The following is a 17957-nucleotide window of genomic DNA, read 5'->3' as shown; positions in this document are numbered from 1 at the left end:
TAAAATAAGTTCAGTTTTTACAAGAAGGGGCCCAAATGTTTGTGTGTTATTTATTTTTGTCATGTTATTGTAACTTAGTTGAAGATCACACTGTTATGAGTAATCAATGCAGAAATCCAGGTAGTTCCAAAAATTTCATAAACTTAATTTTGAAACTGTAAATAAAATAGAAATTGGCAGTGATAGTGCATGTTACAGCTTCTAGCTACACACAAAGAGGAACTCATGATTTTGCGTAATGTAATTGACTCATGGTGAGTGAAGTTGCCTGGGGTTGAAGTTGCCAGCAGCCCTACTGTCATCAGAAGTAACTTAACCCACAGTCCACCTGTGCTTCCCTGCTTTCGCTTGTATATGTTACCTTTTTAAGCATCTGAAATATCCTGTCACATCAAGGCCACATTGCCCTTAATGAATCATTCTCCATGTAAGCTAAGAAAAACATAAAACGGCCATCTCCCACACACTTACAAAGGTGGTATCAAACCACAAGAACTCTACAGAGCTGCCCCTGTTTTAAAAGCGTATTTTCTGATAGGATAGAAACCTGAGAAGTCCCTTAATCCAAGTTAGGTGGCTCATGATGTAGCATCTGCAGTAAAAGATGTGATATTTTCAATTCAAATATTTTAGCTCCTTGTAGGAGCAGTAAGGTAGCATAATAGGCAGTGCTGTTACTTTGTAAAGAAAGTAACCTGGATTTGAGATCCAAAACTTGGCATTGGTCCTTGTGGAGTTTGCATGTATAGTTGCATGTCTATGTGAATTTTTCTCCTGAATCCCTCAAAGACATTCAGGTTCTTTTAATTGGTAATTCCAGATTAACTCTGTGTGAATTCAGCTATGTGCTCAAAGTGGGCTCTGCAATGGAATGGCTCCCAGTACAGGGCTGTTTCCTGACTTGTAATCTGAAGCTGTGCTGCTGAAAAAGGATCTGAGGTCCCAGGACCATGAATTGGATTATCCAGGTTTGACAATGTCATATCATGCTGTATTCAAACTGTAAAGCACATCTGAGCTTGAAACACAGAATATGATTGTCCTTAAAGATATACATTTTGGCTAGCATATCAGCAGTGTGATGAAGAAGTGAAATGTGTAGGCGAGTTAATAAGCTCAGGAAAGTGAGGTGATAATGTATTACAGTTTAATCTGGATGTTGGTATAGTAACATAGTTGTCTCACTTTCAGATTCATGTGATCTCTTAAGAGAGGAGTTTACATTTCCTCTCCATCCTTGTGAGAGTTTATTCCCACATTAAATTAATGTAAATCTTGCCAGGGTAATTCAAGGTGATTACATAACTTTTAAAAATGCTTCAAGAATTTTACTACTAAATCAAAGCTGAAATTGCTTTTAATTGAATTAATAATTAAAAAAAAATACACTTTCTCACTGAATCTTAAACTTGTGCCTTTACTGGATACAAATGCTGATCATTGGCCAGGTTTATGAGTGTTAAGCCGATGATTGCTGTGTAACATTTTAAATCTCTAAATCCAGCTTAGAAAATGTTCAAATCAAATAATTATTAACTCAGTGTCAACATTTGATTATGATGCAGTTTAATGGTATGTTTCTGTAGCTGTGCTGTGAATTACTTTAACTGATGCTGAAGCCTCAACTCCTGATCTCTGCTTTATTCTTACTAGTCAAGCCACCTTTGCAAATCTTCAAATTCAGCTTGGAATTGATATGCTTGATTGCGCAAAATGAATTCAATTTCATCTTTTATTAAGATGGTTGGAAATGAAACTCCATACCATCAATTACAGCCACTTATATTTATAAGGCCAACGACAAGACCTTAGGATTGCCACCATGTTCATTTTTCCTTGTCTTTGTGCCCTGAGATTGACTAGCAACACCTCTAAAGTGCCATGTGGCTGTGCACAAAAGGCTGATGGAAGTTGTACCATTTGAAGAAAATTTTTAATTTTTTTTTCATTAATTTTATTGCAATCCATACAAATCAATCAATTTTTTACAAAAAGAAAAATTGAGTTAAGGACAAATTGATTCCCACCCCTGAGAGAGAGAGCAAGTCAAACGGTGTGAAATTTAAGGCTTGTAAACATACTTAAATTAATAAATTCTCTGTGCTTCATGAGCTTATTTTAAAATATTACTGATTAAATTCTGCCATGTTTTGAAAAAAACATTTGAAGAAAATTGATATGGTGGACATCCATCCATCCATTATCCAACCCGCTATATCCTAACTACAGGCTCATGGGGGTATGCTGGAGCCAATCCCAGCCAACACAGGGTGGAAGGCAGGAAACAAACCCCGGGCAGGACACCAGCCCACCACAGATGGTGGACATTAAACTGATATACTAAGTTTAACTTTACTAAAGGTCTTTTATTTTAAACTTATAATACTGATTTAATTTTAATCAAATGACTTTGATTCTATTAAAGTTGTAAAAAATCTATACACAGCCAGCAAGCAAATTTACATATTATAGGGCTGCTGTATCCTGTGTTAAAAATGGCTTGGCAACAGATGGTCAATATAAAGAAATCATTATTTTATAAAGCCTGGCAATTGTAGTAATATTTAGTAAAATGTTTATCTTGCAGTGTCTCACTATCTTCTTTAGCAAATAACTACAGCGTAGCAATAACATGAAGAATGCCTAACTGGCCCATAACCATTAATACCAAAATCTTAGCTCCTATGCTGATTCTTTTTGCCTCACAGGCTTGAATTTGATATCCTTTTCCTTTGGAAGGCTGTATAAAGGACTAATCAGATACAGAAATTGCTATGGCAGTGAACTCATCCTTTCCTTTGCTGAACCCAGGCTTTTCATTACATGGCTGTGGGACACCATAAGAGATAGTTACGGGTCAGCTGAATCCATTTTACATGGTAATTAAACATAAGCAAGGTGCATGCAGGTTGGGTGGCCAGAATGTTGACTTCTGAAATAACCTTATCATTGTGTGAGACCTTTAGTTATTAAAATAATTAACTTCAATATAAAGAATTATTTAATTTGTGACTTCATCCCTGCCAAAACTAAACAATTTTCTCAAGAAGTGTATCAGTCTAAGCAATACAAGCACTATATACTGTATATGCATACATACATACATACATACATACATACATACATACATACATACACTCATGGGAAACTTTATTAGGGAAACCTGTTCAACTTCTTGTTAATGCAAATATGTAATTAGCCAATCAATGCATTTAGGCATTTAGACATTGTCAAGATAACCTGATGAAGTTCAAACCGAGCATCAGAATGGGGAAGAAAGGGGATTTAGGTGACTTTGAATGTGGCATGGTTGGCAATATGAGTATTTCAGAAACTACTGATCTATTGCGATATTCACATGCAACCATCTCTAGTGTCTAAAGAGAATGGTCCAAAAAAGGGAAAATATCCAGTGAGCAGCAGTTTTCTGGGCAAAAATGACTTGTTGATGCCAGAGAGGAGAATGGCCAGGCTGGGTTTGGGTTGATAGAAAGGCAACTCAAATAACCACTCATTACAACTGAGGTATATGGAAGATCATCTCTGAATGCACATCATGTCAAACCTTGAAGCAGATGGGCTACAGCAGCAGGAGACCACACTGGGCACCACTCCTGTCAGCTAAGAACAGGAAATTGGACAGTAGAAGACTGGAAAAATGTTGCCTCCTCTGATTAGTCTCTAATTCTGTTGCAACATTCAAATGGTAGGGTCAGAATTTGGTGTGAACAACTTGAAAGCATGGATCCATCCTGCCTTGAATCAACGGTTAAGCCTGGTGGTGTTGATGTAATGCTGTGGGTGATATGTTCTTTGCACACTTTGGGCCCGTTAGTACCAAATGAGCATCATTTAAATGCCAGAGCCTACCTGAGTATTTTTGCTGACCATGTCCATCTCTTTATGATCACAGTGTATCCATCTTCTGATGGCTACTTCCTGCAGGATAACGCGCCATGTCACCAAGCTCAAATCATCTCAAACTGGTTTCTTGAACATGACAATGAGTTCACTGTACTCAAATCGCCTCCACAGTCACCTGATCACAATCCAATAGAACAACTTTGGGATGTCTTGGAATGGGAGCTTCACATTATAGATGAGCAGCCGACAAATTTACAGCAACTGTGAGATGCTGCAAGATGCTATCATATCACTATGGATGAAAATCCCTGAGAAATGTTTCTAGCAACTTGTTGAATGTATAAATGTATGACATGAAGAATTATGGCAGTTCTGAAGGCAAAAGGTCATCCAAAGTGTACCTAATAAAATGGCCGGTATATATATATATATATATATATATATATATATATATATATATATATATATATATATAAACTTTTATCTATATATAATCTTTTCTCTGCAGCTTTGCAAAAGGTCATTAATGGGTTATGTCTTGATCACCTCCAATTTGCAAATAACAAAATACTTTTCAAATCAAATGCAGAATAAATTCATTTAAAGATATAGGAATTATTTACAGGAGAAAGGCCTAAAATTAATTTGACTAAAACTAAAGTGTTATGAAATTACTGTGCTGAAAGAAAGGATGAAAATCTGAACAGAGAGAAAATTAGAATAGTTGATGATTATGTGTTTTGGGTCTGCTTAAATCTACAAGCAGAAAAATAACTCAAGAGATAACCTGGAGAATTAAATTGGATTGGAGTTAATTCTGTAAACTGAAGTTTATTTTTAAAAGTAGCTTACCATTGTAAAGTACAGTATATAACCTATGTGTTTACCCATGATGGCGAATGGATGTGAAACATGGAACCTGAATGCTGAAATTACCAAAAATTACTAAAGGAAACAGAATGACAAATAAATGGATCAGATTCAAAACAAACATTGCAGGTAATGTTGAGGCTGTAAAAAAAATGAAATGGAAATTGGGTGCTCATAAAGTTAAGGAGGACATTAGAAATTTTACAGTGGATTCTCAACAAGAAACAACCAAGAAGGAAGGTTGTGCGAGATAAAAGTATTTACAAGCATGCTGTGGATGATAAAAGCAGTTGACTGTAATGTTTGGAGTAGTATGGCAGAGACCTTCAGCCAGCACTGGACAGATAATGGTTGAAATTGCCAAAATAAAAGGAGCACTGAAAGTGCGTTAATTAGTAAAGCCAGGGTCTTTTCACCAAAGAAGGAACCCACACTGGTGAATGGTAAGACCCGCTACGATGTGGATGGATTTGAGCAAATAAGTGATATGAATCTCTATCATTACAGTGAATCATTGGAAACAAATGCTCAGACATCACCATTATGAAGGAGAGACTTGGGGAGGTTGACAGACAACTTGATTAACTTCTCCAGGCTGAACAAGTAGTCCTGCATAGGATAAGTGTGATGTCTCTGCCTGTACTAGACAGGTACAGGAGATCAACAAAAAAGTAAATACTCTTATCTGTAAGGTGGCACTCCAAGATAGCAACAGAGCTTTCTAGGGTATTCTTGAACCAACCGTAATCTGGAACATATCCCTGAAAATTACCGCAGGAATGGATTTAGAGGTCAAACCCAAGTTTAGTGATCCTAGAATTAACACAGTGGCTTGGATGCACAGGAAAGAACTGACAAAGACCATTGGTAGGTAGGAGAGCAGTTTTCTGTTTGATATTGGAATGTCCTGAAATGAGTGACTCATATGTACTGTAGACTCAGTGGCACTCCTAGGGTTTTCTTTGTATCATTTGTATGTGGAAACTTTGTTGTGCTCCCTTAAATATTCCTTCTTCTTTGTACTGTATATACACAAATATATACCCAGTGTTCAAAACCTGCTTAATTTAGTTTTTTTTAGAGTCATGGTAGCACAACTGCAAGTCAAAAACTACATATCACACATATCCACCACACCTTTTCACACAAGTTAAACCATTTAATCACATAACCTGCACCCCTCTGGAATAGAAATACATATATTTGTATGTGATATGTAATTGTTGTTACATATTAGAGTGGCACCCAGGGTTAACACCACCATTAATTCGAATTTGGCATTCACCTAGGACTCTGATCATAAGGGTCAGGGGAACCCAGCTACATGGGGTTAGCTACCGAATAGTCTGTTGGTGCACTAATAAGCTTGGCCTGGGGCGCAAAATAACTTGGCACCCGCACTGGTGGCACCCTAACATAGACCTTACACTTAAGTGGCCACATTACTATAACTAATAGTAACTGAATTAGTTTCAGTTAATGACCTAACAAGCTCAACTGAATAAAGACCACTTAACTGGTGTACTATATCAATTACTTTATTTTAAAAAATTTTCTTCATCCCTGGTTATGATTCAAGTGTGATTCAAAATAATAGAAATACAGTATAATGAAAAGCTTATTTTCATAACTGTAGTCTGAAAAGTAGGACAGTTTTGAAATCAGAGGATGCTGCCAAACCTGATTGCAAGCTTCACGATCAGAACAGACTGTTTTTAACTTCTGTTTTCGAGTTGTTCTGGCCTGTGTGGAGTGCATGTTCATGTGATGGGCTCACTAGGTGAATCCCTCTATTAATCTTTGTGCATACCTTGAATGTGAATACTCTCCACAGTCGTTTCTCCTCCTGCACCAGTGCTCCCTGATCCTCCTCCTTTGCCTGCTCCAGTTCCTCCTGCTGTACTCTTGCTACGGTCTCCAGGTTTTGGAGGAGGGACAGGAGCTTGCTGTAGCTTTCCAGTACCGGAGTGACCCACCATCTGTACACTGACCAAGCGTCCTCCAACATCCATCATGCTTCTTCCAGACTGTACATCACCACCAAGACCAGAGACGAACTTTTGGAAATTATCCTAGATGCAGAAACACAAGAAATCTCAAATATAGAGGACATTTTTATTAAAAAAATGCTTTAAGCATATGCTTTATCCTTCTTGCTAGTCAGACATCTTCAGTTTGTGTTATATCTACTCTTGTTTGAGAGTGTACTAGCTTGAATCCCAACTACAATATTTCACCAGTGTCTTTCACCTCTCACATGGAGGACTGATTAGTTACTCTTGGACTGAAGAGGTTTTACACTATAATTAGTCAAGAGTTGTTTTCCCTTCTAAGTTGTTTTCATTGTGCCCAATGCCACAGTTAACTGACCCAAACATAACCAGCATATTATTTTTAGGATTATGGGTCTCACTGTACTTCATGACCTCCTCATACGCATCAGTATACAAAGACTATGTCCCTTAAGGGCCATGAAAGACCACTGAGCAGCCTCATGATGGGTATACTTTTCCATAAATCCACAGTGCAAGATGTTTATTTACAGAGACTCTTAGTAAAAAATGTATGTCTGCTTATACCGGGATTACATCATTACACTCACTGGGATCATGGACAGTTTCTATCACAACAGTCCATGATTCATCAAAGCCCCTCAAACCTGCCACAAAAAAATCCTCTTCAATACCATAGTTTAGCAAATGCCAATACAATGTCTTTTTGTCAAAAGAACTCACTGTTTATGATGACTTGCTGTGTTTATAGGGAGACTAAATTTATGCTGTAACACTTTTTAAACACTTAGAGAGCTGCCATGTGCTGTCTGTTTTGCAGAATACCACCCGCGGGGAGGGTGATGTATTACTGTTCATACCACAGAATCGGAAATGAAGACATCAGGGTTGTTTTCATAAATAAACTTCTCCACTCTCTTCTGACGCATCTTGAACATCTTGGAGCCCTTATTGCTAAGCAGCGACAGCTCCTCCAGCATGATGTCTTTGGGTGTGCTGATTTTCTTGCCAAGATTCAGCTTTGAAGATTCAGGATCTGTCTGCTCCAAAACTGCAAATTGTATAATTCAATTAGAAAAATAAATACATAAATACATAATCTCTCTCTCTCTCTTTCTCTCAGTTCATTGTTTCATCACCATTAGCAACTCTCTGTTTTTATTATTTAAAGTTTGTTTTACCCATGCACTGGAGTTAATCATACAAACTCATCTTTGCTTATTTATTATAAAACTTACTTATGCTAACCATGGCCAAAAATTTAAAAAAATATAAATCCCTTAGAATAAAATAGCACACTGATGCAGTAGATAGCACTGTTTCTTCACAGCTCAGGCTGCTGGGTTCAAATACCATTCAACGTCTGTCTGAAGTTTGCACATTTTCCTGTGTCTGCATGGGCAGTACCAGGTACTTTGATTTCCTCCCTCATGTTATGTTAGTTGACAACTTCAAAGTAGCCCACAATTAATGAATATGCATATAGAATATGAGTGAGCTTTGGTGTATCATCCACGGTCTGTCCCTGCTTTGAATTGTCACACTGTAAGGTGATACCTGGATTCCAAAAATCACTGTCTTTTAGCCTCTCAGATTCTTAAATTCTTAAAAACTTTATCAGATCAACCAAGGCATCATTGACTTAACAGCACAATAATGCCTTGCTGAGATATGTCAGTTGCTCACATTGCAGAAGCCTGCAGAATGTCAAGAAGAGGATAGGATAAATCATTTGTAATTTTTTTTTTTTGTCTTCTTCACTTCCCTATGCAAATCAATACAATCCATCTGGCGTCAGGTTGGGGAGGCGGTGTATGAAATGAAAGTGAGGCATCTACAGACAGAAGAATTATGTTCAAAGTCATCATCAGTAAATAAAGTGGGTGGCTGAAATGACAGCTGGCTATTTAATAAAATGCAAAAAGACAAAAGTGCAAAACCATCATGTCATTATGTTCCAGGCAAAAAAAATAAGAAATTGTACTTGACAAGATTTATTTTCTGTTCCTTTTCACCTTCAAACCATAGCAGTTGAAAATCTGTGGGAAAGCCAAAATTGACACCGGAAAAAAATTATCTTTTTACTTTACGTTTCTTCCCTTCACCATGACTGCTGAGCACCATGTTTTAGAAAACAATATGAATATCTCACTGGATGTTTAAGTGGTTCTTGACACCCTGTGGGAAAATCAAAATTGATAAAGGAATAAAAGATCTTCTCAGTTGGACCTTGCTGTACATTCTTTCCTTTCATCAAGACCATTGACCACCAGGCTTTACAAAACAATAAGAATATTTCTTAAGGAAGTCAAAGTGATGCTTTTATAACAAACTAGTGATTTATCCAATGTAACTGACATTGAAACACATCACTTCATAAACAGAAGCAATAAAACACCCTGCACATATACAGAAAAAGCTCCAGGATCTTTACTGTACCATACTTAACATACACAAAGGTTCAAAGAGCTTCATTTGATGAAGAGACTCAGTGGCTCTTGGAGCTTCTCTTTACATAGCAAGCAGGAACTCCAACAGTTTCTTTTTTTGGTAAATTCTTAGGAGTAACAATGAGAAGCATTTACTGTTTACAATATGAGTAGATTATGCAAAGTTGTCCATTCTACAGTGTATGCAGTGATGAGCTCTCCAGTTGACAGGAGAAAAGCACGGCACAAGACAAGGACAGGGCTTAATAAAGCTTTAAGTGAGAAGGGGAAATTCAAAGTGGCAGGGACAAAATAAAAGAATGTGTATCTGTGGCATAAAGGATATTGTCAGAGGTTAGTGAATTCAGAGTGTTGATACGTGTATTTTTTCTGCCATGTTCCCTGTCTTCCAAATTATCATTTTTTCTCTTTTAAGTTTTTTGTATTGTGTGCAGTTCATTTCGTTTCTTTTTGATTATTTCTTGAAATGTATTAACTGAGCTTTATGTGTAATTTATCTTTTTTTGTTGTTTTTGTTAAATCCAAATGATTACTTTCCATGTATCTTTGCAGTTACCATTGTTTTTGATCATTTTTCTGTTAATTGTCTACTGTCACTTTAAATGTGAATCTATTCCATGTGTTCTGTGGGTTGGTACCCCAAAAAGTAGGGTCACCCTGACATCACCACTCCTCCAGCTATTTAAGACCAGAGAAGATTGGGTAGTGGGGCATTGAAAATGCTGGAGTCTCTAAATATTGTGTTTTTTTTTTGTTTTGATTTTGTTATGAATGGGTTTGTTATTTAAAATTTCTCACATTTGTCTTCATTAATTTACAGGATTTTGCAGACATTGTATGTTTGTTTGGAGCCCTAGAATCTGAATATCCGATTAGCTTTTTTTTTTTCATTCCTGTGAATTATTTTGTCCATTTTGTTTACAATTTCCATCATTTTTGTCATCCTGTTATTAATGCAGCTCCCATGTCATTTGGCATGTGCTCTCAGAAATTGTGAACCTCTGGTAACAATGCAACAGATTAAAATGTTGCCATTTGAAACACTTTCTCTTCTGAGTGTGTGGATTCCAAAACCCTTATTGATGATGAGTCTTTTGCTAAAAAGCAGACCTTGTTTCTAAAAAGATCTTTTTGGTTTTGACTCATGCCTGTATTTTTGATCCTCATTTTGGTTTTGGTAACTATTTCAGTTTTGCCCCCTTTTCCGGCTTTGACTGCACCTTTGCTACTGGTTTCTTATCTAAAACTTTCCAACTTAGTACACTAGCATAATAGGATTTCCTGTTTTTTTTATTTCTTTCTGTTGTGGTCTTTGAATTATTCTTCTGGATTGTGTATTTGGATTTTGTTACCCAGGATTCCCTTTTAGGCAACTCCTTTTTGTTATACTTATTGTTTTTGGCTAGAAGCCGGAACTTTCACAAACTTCTCCCTCTTGTTTGTAATTTTTATATTTTTGCTTTGCATCCTCCCCTACCATAACATATTGTTTATGGGGAGCAAAAGTTTTAGATTTGTCAAACATTTCAATCTCTGGTTTTCAACGGAACAAAATTATTATTGTTCTTATGCAACACTATTTTGTTTTGACATTCTAGTGTGCCTATTTCTGTGGCAATCCTTGACATGTTCTACTGAAGTTGCATAAATGTGGACATCACCAATGCAACATTATTTAGCAAGGTCACATCTTGACCCAAATCGTCTGATATTGGGCTGAATATTATTTTTCCTTGCAACTTTTATATTAGTGGTTTTCTGGCTCCGCTTTGTCATTTGAAATTTTGATTTTCGGATTGTGATTAGGGATTAGACACAAGATCGGGTTAGCCCTTTTAATACAAATGAAGAATACATCTTTACCACATCTGCTTCTCATGGTCTTCTCTTTAAAATCTTCTTTGTGTCTCTGAGATAAAATCCTTTTTTTTTTAAAGGCTTCAGCACCCTTTCATCATATTCCTGATTCAATTCAACAACTTTTTTTTGTCTTAACTTCATTTTATTGTGGTTGGAAATGTTTCATGTTATATTGCACTGCCATGTTGTTTTTCATGGGCGCCACCATTTTTCTTCACATGGAGTGTATACTGTTGCTATGGGTTTTCTATGAACAGATGACTGGGGTTTTGCAACAGTTTAAAGGTCAGTCCTGTACACTTCCTGGATCTCTGAGATTGTGGAGACAAACAAAAACCGTTGTGGTGTATGCCGGCCGTTCATCCCAGCCAATACCCCCAAGCCGCCAGGTGGAGCCCTCCCTGCAGTATGGAGGTGCCACGAAGACAAGCAGGGCATCATAAACATTGGAGTTTTTATGCATAGCCCTGCTGGATACCATGGGGGCCACTAGGAGATGTTGCAGGGAGGAATGATGTTTATTTGCCATACGCCCCAGAAGTACGTCCGAGTCACATGGACAAGGGGAATGATGTGCTTCCGGGGTAAAGAAAAGGACTTTCGATCTGACCCGGAAGTGATAGGAGATCACATTTATAAAAGGGATTATAAAAGGATTATGGGAGCTCCCAGACGGCGAGCTGAGCTGGGTGGAAGGGTGGCAACGTGAGTGGGAGTGGTGGAGAGTATATTGTTATTGTGATTGAATTGTTTAATGAGTATTGTGGAGGAGAAGGTGCTTTGTGCACTGTGCAGAATAAAAATAGTCTACTTTTGGACTTTTATCTGGTGTCTGGCGTCTTGGACAAGGGTTCAAAGGAGTGATAGCACCCCCTATCTGTCACAACGTGCAGGCGTTATATTGAGATTTAGAATTTCTGGTTAAAGACTTCTTGCTTTCAACTCCTGATTATGTTCTTGATTCATGTTTTGTATAGGATGTTGGGTTAGGGTGATCTCTTTAACCTGATTAAAACTGTACTTCATCTTCTGATACCTTTTCAAACAAATCCATTTTATTTCTGTCCTGACAGAGCACTTTATAAATGTAGGTATATCAACAGATTGGGGCAGCATTGAGGAACCCGATGTTAAATTAAGGGTTGCCTGGGTATCTTACAGTCCACGACTGGAGAAGTGGTACTCTTTTAACAGAAAAGACTTGCATGAACCTCGCTGTAAGTCTTGATAGATGGTTTCACAATTTCACAAAGTGGAAGGAGTGGGTTTCTGTTGCTCTTTCAAGTGGGACAGTTCCTGCCTAACAGACCTGACAATTTAAAAGTTATGTACAGATCTGGGGTGCAGTGGTTCCATTATCTCTAGAGGCTATTGTGGCGTAGTGGCCTTGAGACTTGACGGACCCACCCATTACCCCAGCTAGAGGTCAAAAGCTACCTTTCTGTCAAGGGCACTCTTTAGCCAAGATGAAAATAACTTGGGCCACAAAGCCTTTGTGTGGGAAAGGGTTCAGGAGATGAAAGGAACAAAATCAACATCAAAAACTAGAAGGGATCATGGCTAAAATGACAGGAAAATACCAATAACAGCAAAACAAAAATTGGCAAACAGAACTTGAAGTAAATAAATATGCAAAGTCCCAGCTCCCTAAAATTATTTTTAAAATAGCTAAACTGCACTGTGGAGTATTTAAGAAGAGGAATCAATAAGAGCTGTTCTGCTAAGCAGTTGGATTTAAATACGGACAAGAGGAAGAAATACTGTATGAATCAGTAACAAAGCATTGTTCTATACTGCTCAATTTGATTTTTCATTAAATCAAAAACAAAACCCTAAATCCTAGTTAAAGTTCAAGTCAAAGATTCTTTTTACCAGGAAACCAAAAACAAAACACACTTGCTAAATTTACAGACTTTATCCAATCTTGGATAACCGAGAAATGCCCGAGTCTGACCTTTTAGGCTATTGTGAGAGTGACATCATGAATTATACATTTTCACTTAGGCTTCCTTAGTAACTTAATAGCAGCCACACTAAAATATGGCGGTGCCCACAAAAACCAAGATGTTGTTGGTAAAAGATTCAATTTTAATACTTGAAAATTGAAACAAAATCCAAAATAAATCATCAGGAATGTATTCATCCATCCATCCATCCTCTTCTGCTTATCCTGGGTCGGTTCATGGGGGCAGCAGCTTGAGCAGAGAGGCCCAGACTTTCCTCTCCCAGGCCACTTCTTCCAGCTCTTCCGGGAGAATCCCAAGGTGTTCCCAGGCCAGTCGGGAGACATAGGCCCTTCCAGCGTGTCCTGGGTTTCCCCGGGGCCTCCTCCCAGTTGGACGTGCCTGGAACACCTCACCAGGGAGACGTCCAGGAGGCATCCTGATCAGATGCCCGAGCCACCTCATCTGACTCCTCTCGATGCGGAGGAGCAGCGGCTCTACTCTGAGCCCCTCCTGGATGACTGAGCTTCTCACCCTATCTTTACACTGATTTTAATAATGAAAAAACTTTTAAAACATCAAAACAAGAATGATGACTGTACTGAATTTTAATATGAAGTGACCGGAAAATAAGATACAGTCAAATAACAAGCCACATTTCTACACCTAATATCAGTCTTAATCTCTTGTTAAAACCAGAAATGGCATGGTAATTTGTAATCTTTAAATCAAAGCCCTGAATTCTTTTAGTGAACTTTAAAATGAAGAAATCACACACCAATGAGAAGAATTTTTAGCTACAATCTTGGATAACCTAGAAGTTCCCAGGGTTAACTTTTATACAGTTGTATTGGTGATGTCACATGCTATGCACTCTGGTCATTCAGAGGTAGCCCCCAATACCTAACAAATATGGTGTTGAAAAACACATAAAACTAATTTAACATCTTGAAATATTTTTCTAATAAAAACGTGGAAGCAAACCTACACGTTTCAGACTCATGTAAAGAAAAAATTAAAACAGATTTAGCTCATGACACAAGCCAAGTGAGTAGCAATGGGAGTCGTTTCTGTAAACAGCACAGTGGTAACCACATATCTGTGCTACAAAATATCAGTATTTGCAATAACAAACAAAATGGCAAAATAGTGACATATAAAAAATCCATCCATCCATCCATTATCCAACCCGCTATATCCTAACTACAGGGTCACGGGGGTCTGCTGGAGCCAATCCCAGCCAACACAGGGCGCAAGGCAGGAAACAAACCCTGGGCAGGGCGCCAGCCCCCTGCAGCATATTAAAAATGATAAGTAATAATAAGAGCAAAGCTAAAATTGAGGTACAGCCCAAAAGAAAAGAATTAAAAAAAGTGAGTTTGGAATTTTTAACAAAAAGTGAGTTTAGAATGTAAAAAACAAAGATGCACTGGCAGGAGTAAGAGACCAAGCTGGTACGAGATGTGGGAAAGAGGTTGTAAATGTAATGCTTGGTCAAGCTTTGGACGTAATCCAGGGAGCATGTCACCTCACTAGGTACACAAAGATTGAAGACCCATGGAGGACAACCCACAGTAGCAGCAGAGTAATATTCTTTAATTCTGTGTACAGTACTTTATACTTTCTCTGTGCTGTTTTTTATCCATCCCCTGTGTGTTTTCTTCAATAAACTTACCGTTTTGCATACTTTAAGTTCCTTTAGCCTTAGTGTAGCTACAAAGGGTCACTCCTGTTTTAATATAATCAAACATTAATTTTTAAAATTCAGTTCTCTTTGTTTCATTTCCCTTAAATTTGGTTCATTGATGCTTTATTGCTTTGACTTCTGTTTCCAAAGCTCCATAAAAACTGTATGCTAATTCAAAAATAGCTGAAAAAGGAAGCATACGGCACTTTAAGCCAATACAGTCTGGTTCAATGGCTTAATTTACAGTCTCAAATTAACCTAACCTGTGCCTCTTTAGGTGATGAGCACTCTGGCAAAAACCCATACGAGCTTGAAGAAAGCATTTATACTCCACGCAGGCAATGACTGAGCAAATGATTCAACAGGACCAAACATTTTGGAGTTGAACCTCTTTCCCTGGAGCTGTGGAGCTGTGCCTATCATTGTTTTGTCAAGATATTTGTATTGAAATGTCATTTGTATAAAAATAAATGTATTATGTATCAGATGGTGCATATTTCCATATATACATTCACATTAACACAACTCTTACATTCTTACTCCACAAGTACAAGAACTGAATAGCATCTACTCAGGTCACTGTCCCGTCGTAGGCTACTGTAACAGAGTGCTCCTTTTTTACGAAGATAAATTAAAATCAAATGAACAAGATTTCTTCTGCCTGGTTCTTGTCTCAAAGAGCTCCTACTTGAGGACAATATTTCCAATTAATTTGTTCCACAACTTTTTTGCAGTCTGTTTTGACATTTGTAATGACCAGTGCCTGCATTTTGACTCTCCTTGCCCTGTCATACCTTGGTCTAAGTCCCTTGTTCTTGTTCAGAGGTAAACAACCATCACTCTTTTACAATACTAATTCTCCATTGGGTAATATACATTTTAAGAAATATAAACTACAATTACAGTAGACTTAGACCCTCTTAAAACAACAACAAGCAATTGTACATCAATCCAAGTGATTTTTATGACAATAATATTTTGCTAATTAAGGCAAAGCTGAGATTACAACATTTAGGCTTTGTTTTAACATTCACATGCATTTTTGGTGCTCCTAGGATGTCATTTCATGACTATTATATTCAGTACATAATGAACGAAATATAGGAAAGACTTTGTGGCGGACATCAATAAGATCTTCCTTAAGGAGAAAAACCAAGAGAAATCATGTCTAAAGCAAATGTCGTATCACAGAGAGTCATTGATGAAAACTTTCAGGGTCAAACCTCAAGTTGAAATCATTAAAAGGCACAAGCTGTAACCAGAATCGTATCATAAGCCATCTTTGATTCTCATGTTATTGTTTGAGTGCTCAATCTCTAGCCAACGTCTTTCCTTTGCTTTACCAAAATCTGTATACTTTCTCAATTTGATCAACAATCTTTAATATCACTAATTCCATGTTGATGAAGTTTACATGGAAAGCACTTCCTGTGCCTACCAGCTATGAAGCATCATAGCAACAAAACACACACAAAATAGAGACACCCATCAAGAATATAAAATCGCAGTGCCCATAAAAATAGAAATTCACAAAAAGGAAATGCAATCACTGAAATAACTGTAAAAACAAAAGCAACATGTAATTGTTCAAAAATTAGAGAAAATGCAGGAAAAAAGTATTTTAAAATTATTAGCAGTGACAACTAGGGGAAAATACAACCCAATGTTCATCACCCAGTTCCCAGAAAGAGAGAGATAATGATAGCTGGACTCAATGATTATGGGGATTGAAGAGCAGGTTTGCTCCAAACACAGAGAGTCTTTGCACGGTGTGTTGCCTTCTGGGTGCACAGGTGGGGGACTTCCCACCTGTGGATGGGCTCTTGGCCAGAGTGGGGGTGGACCAAGTTATCATTGCCCATGTTAGAACAAATGACATACATGACGGTAGTTTTTCAGTTCTGCGATCCAGATTTAAAGAGTTATGTGCCAGGCTGAGGATCAGAACCGACAAGGTAGTCTTCTCCGAAGTTTTGCCTGTGTCACACGCCAGTTCAGGTAAGACTGAGGAGATTAGAAGGCTTAATGCGTGACTCAAATCTTGGTACAGGATAGAAGGGTATAGGTTTATATGGCATTGGGACTCCTTTCGGAACAGATGGGACCATGACAAGTTACATCTGAACTGGAGGGGCACCAATGTATTGGGGAGGTGTATGTGTAGGCTAGTCGAGGATTGCTTAAACTAGGGAATTGGGGGTGTGGGGGGCAGGGAGTTTAGGACAGGCCAGGTTTAGAATTGTACATGAAGGAACACATAATAGTGTAAAATGAAAAATGCAGAGTAATGTAAACTCAAAACCAACATTTACATGGAAAAGTAAAACACATTACAAATCGCTTGCCTTAATACTAGAAGTATCGAAAATAAAACAAATAAGTTGGAGTTGTATGTAGAGAAGAATAATTATAATATTATGGCAATAACAGAAACCTGGCTAAATAAAAGTGATGTGGATGAGTATAACACAGTGAGATGCACATTTTTTAGGAAAGATAGACATAACTGAAAAGGAGGTCGGTTGCTGTTTATGTCAAAATGAATTTAAACGCAAGTCCTCTTCAGTTGGATGATGCACCCCATTTTAGTGAGGACGTGTGGCTTCGCCTGGAAAGTATGAAGGTAAGAAGTCTTATTTGAGACGTGTGTTATAGACCACCCAATGCAGACAGTAATTGCAACACACGTCTTTTTAGTAATATTAAAAAGGCAAGTTTACAGGGAGATATAGTCATGGTGGACTTTACTTAATATTAAATGGGATAATGTTGCAAATAGTGGAGCACAAGAGCAGGAGTTTTAAAAAGTAATCAGTGACTGTTTTTAATACAATAGGCAAGTTAAGTTAAATTTATTTATAAAAGCACATTTAAAACAACAAATAATAAAGCACCAGGTCAAGCCTATCTGGATTTAGTATTTTGTAATAATCAGGATACAGGGTGGTCCAGATCTAATTATGCAGATCTGGATCGTCTGAATGACTTTGATTTATGTGGGGACGATTCCAGTTCGGCACGAAGATGATTTTTCATGTCTTCAGTTCGCACACTTCTCGATTGTCCGGGATTTTTCAGGTGATTTTCTATGTAATAAACTTAATAAGTTATAGCGTAATGAAAATTGCATAATTAGATCTGGACCACCCTATAGAATTGAGGTTGTAGAGGTGATGAACCGCTATGGTCAAGTGACCATAATATAATACTGTCCTCAGTGTTTTACGAGAGCGCAGATGTAAAGACTATAACTGTTAAGTTTAACTTTGGT

The 17957-nt window shown here is 37.6% G+C and overlaps 1 protein-coding gene across 1 annotated transcript in view; it reads right to left on the bottom strand.

Annotated features, from left to right (window-relative positions):
• myoz1a (myozenin 1a) overlaps positions 1-17957 on the bottom strand; it is a 50266-nt gene that overhangs the window by 14510 nt on the left and 17799 nt on the right. Inside the window, exons 3-4 of the mRNA XM_039768293.1 lie at positions 7607-7797; positions 6545-6806 (exon numbers count right to left, since the gene is read on the bottom strand). Coding sequence (XP_039624227.1) covers positions 6545-6806; positions 7607-7797 — 453 coding nt within the window. The remainder of the gene's footprint in view (positions 1-6544; positions 6807-7606; positions 7798-17957) is intronic.

The sequence above is a fragment of the Polypterus senegalus genome, chromosome 1, assembly GCF_016835505.1.
Source record: "Polypterus senegalus isolate Bchr_013 chromosome 1, ASM1683550v1, whole genome shotgun sequence".
Classification (NCBI taxonomy): Eukaryota; Metazoa; Chordata; class Cladistia; order Polypteriformes; family Polypteridae; genus Polypterus; species Polypterus senegalus.
The sequence above is the reverse complement of the archived record's forward strand: the minus strand, read 5'-3'. Positions and strand labels throughout refer to the sequence as shown.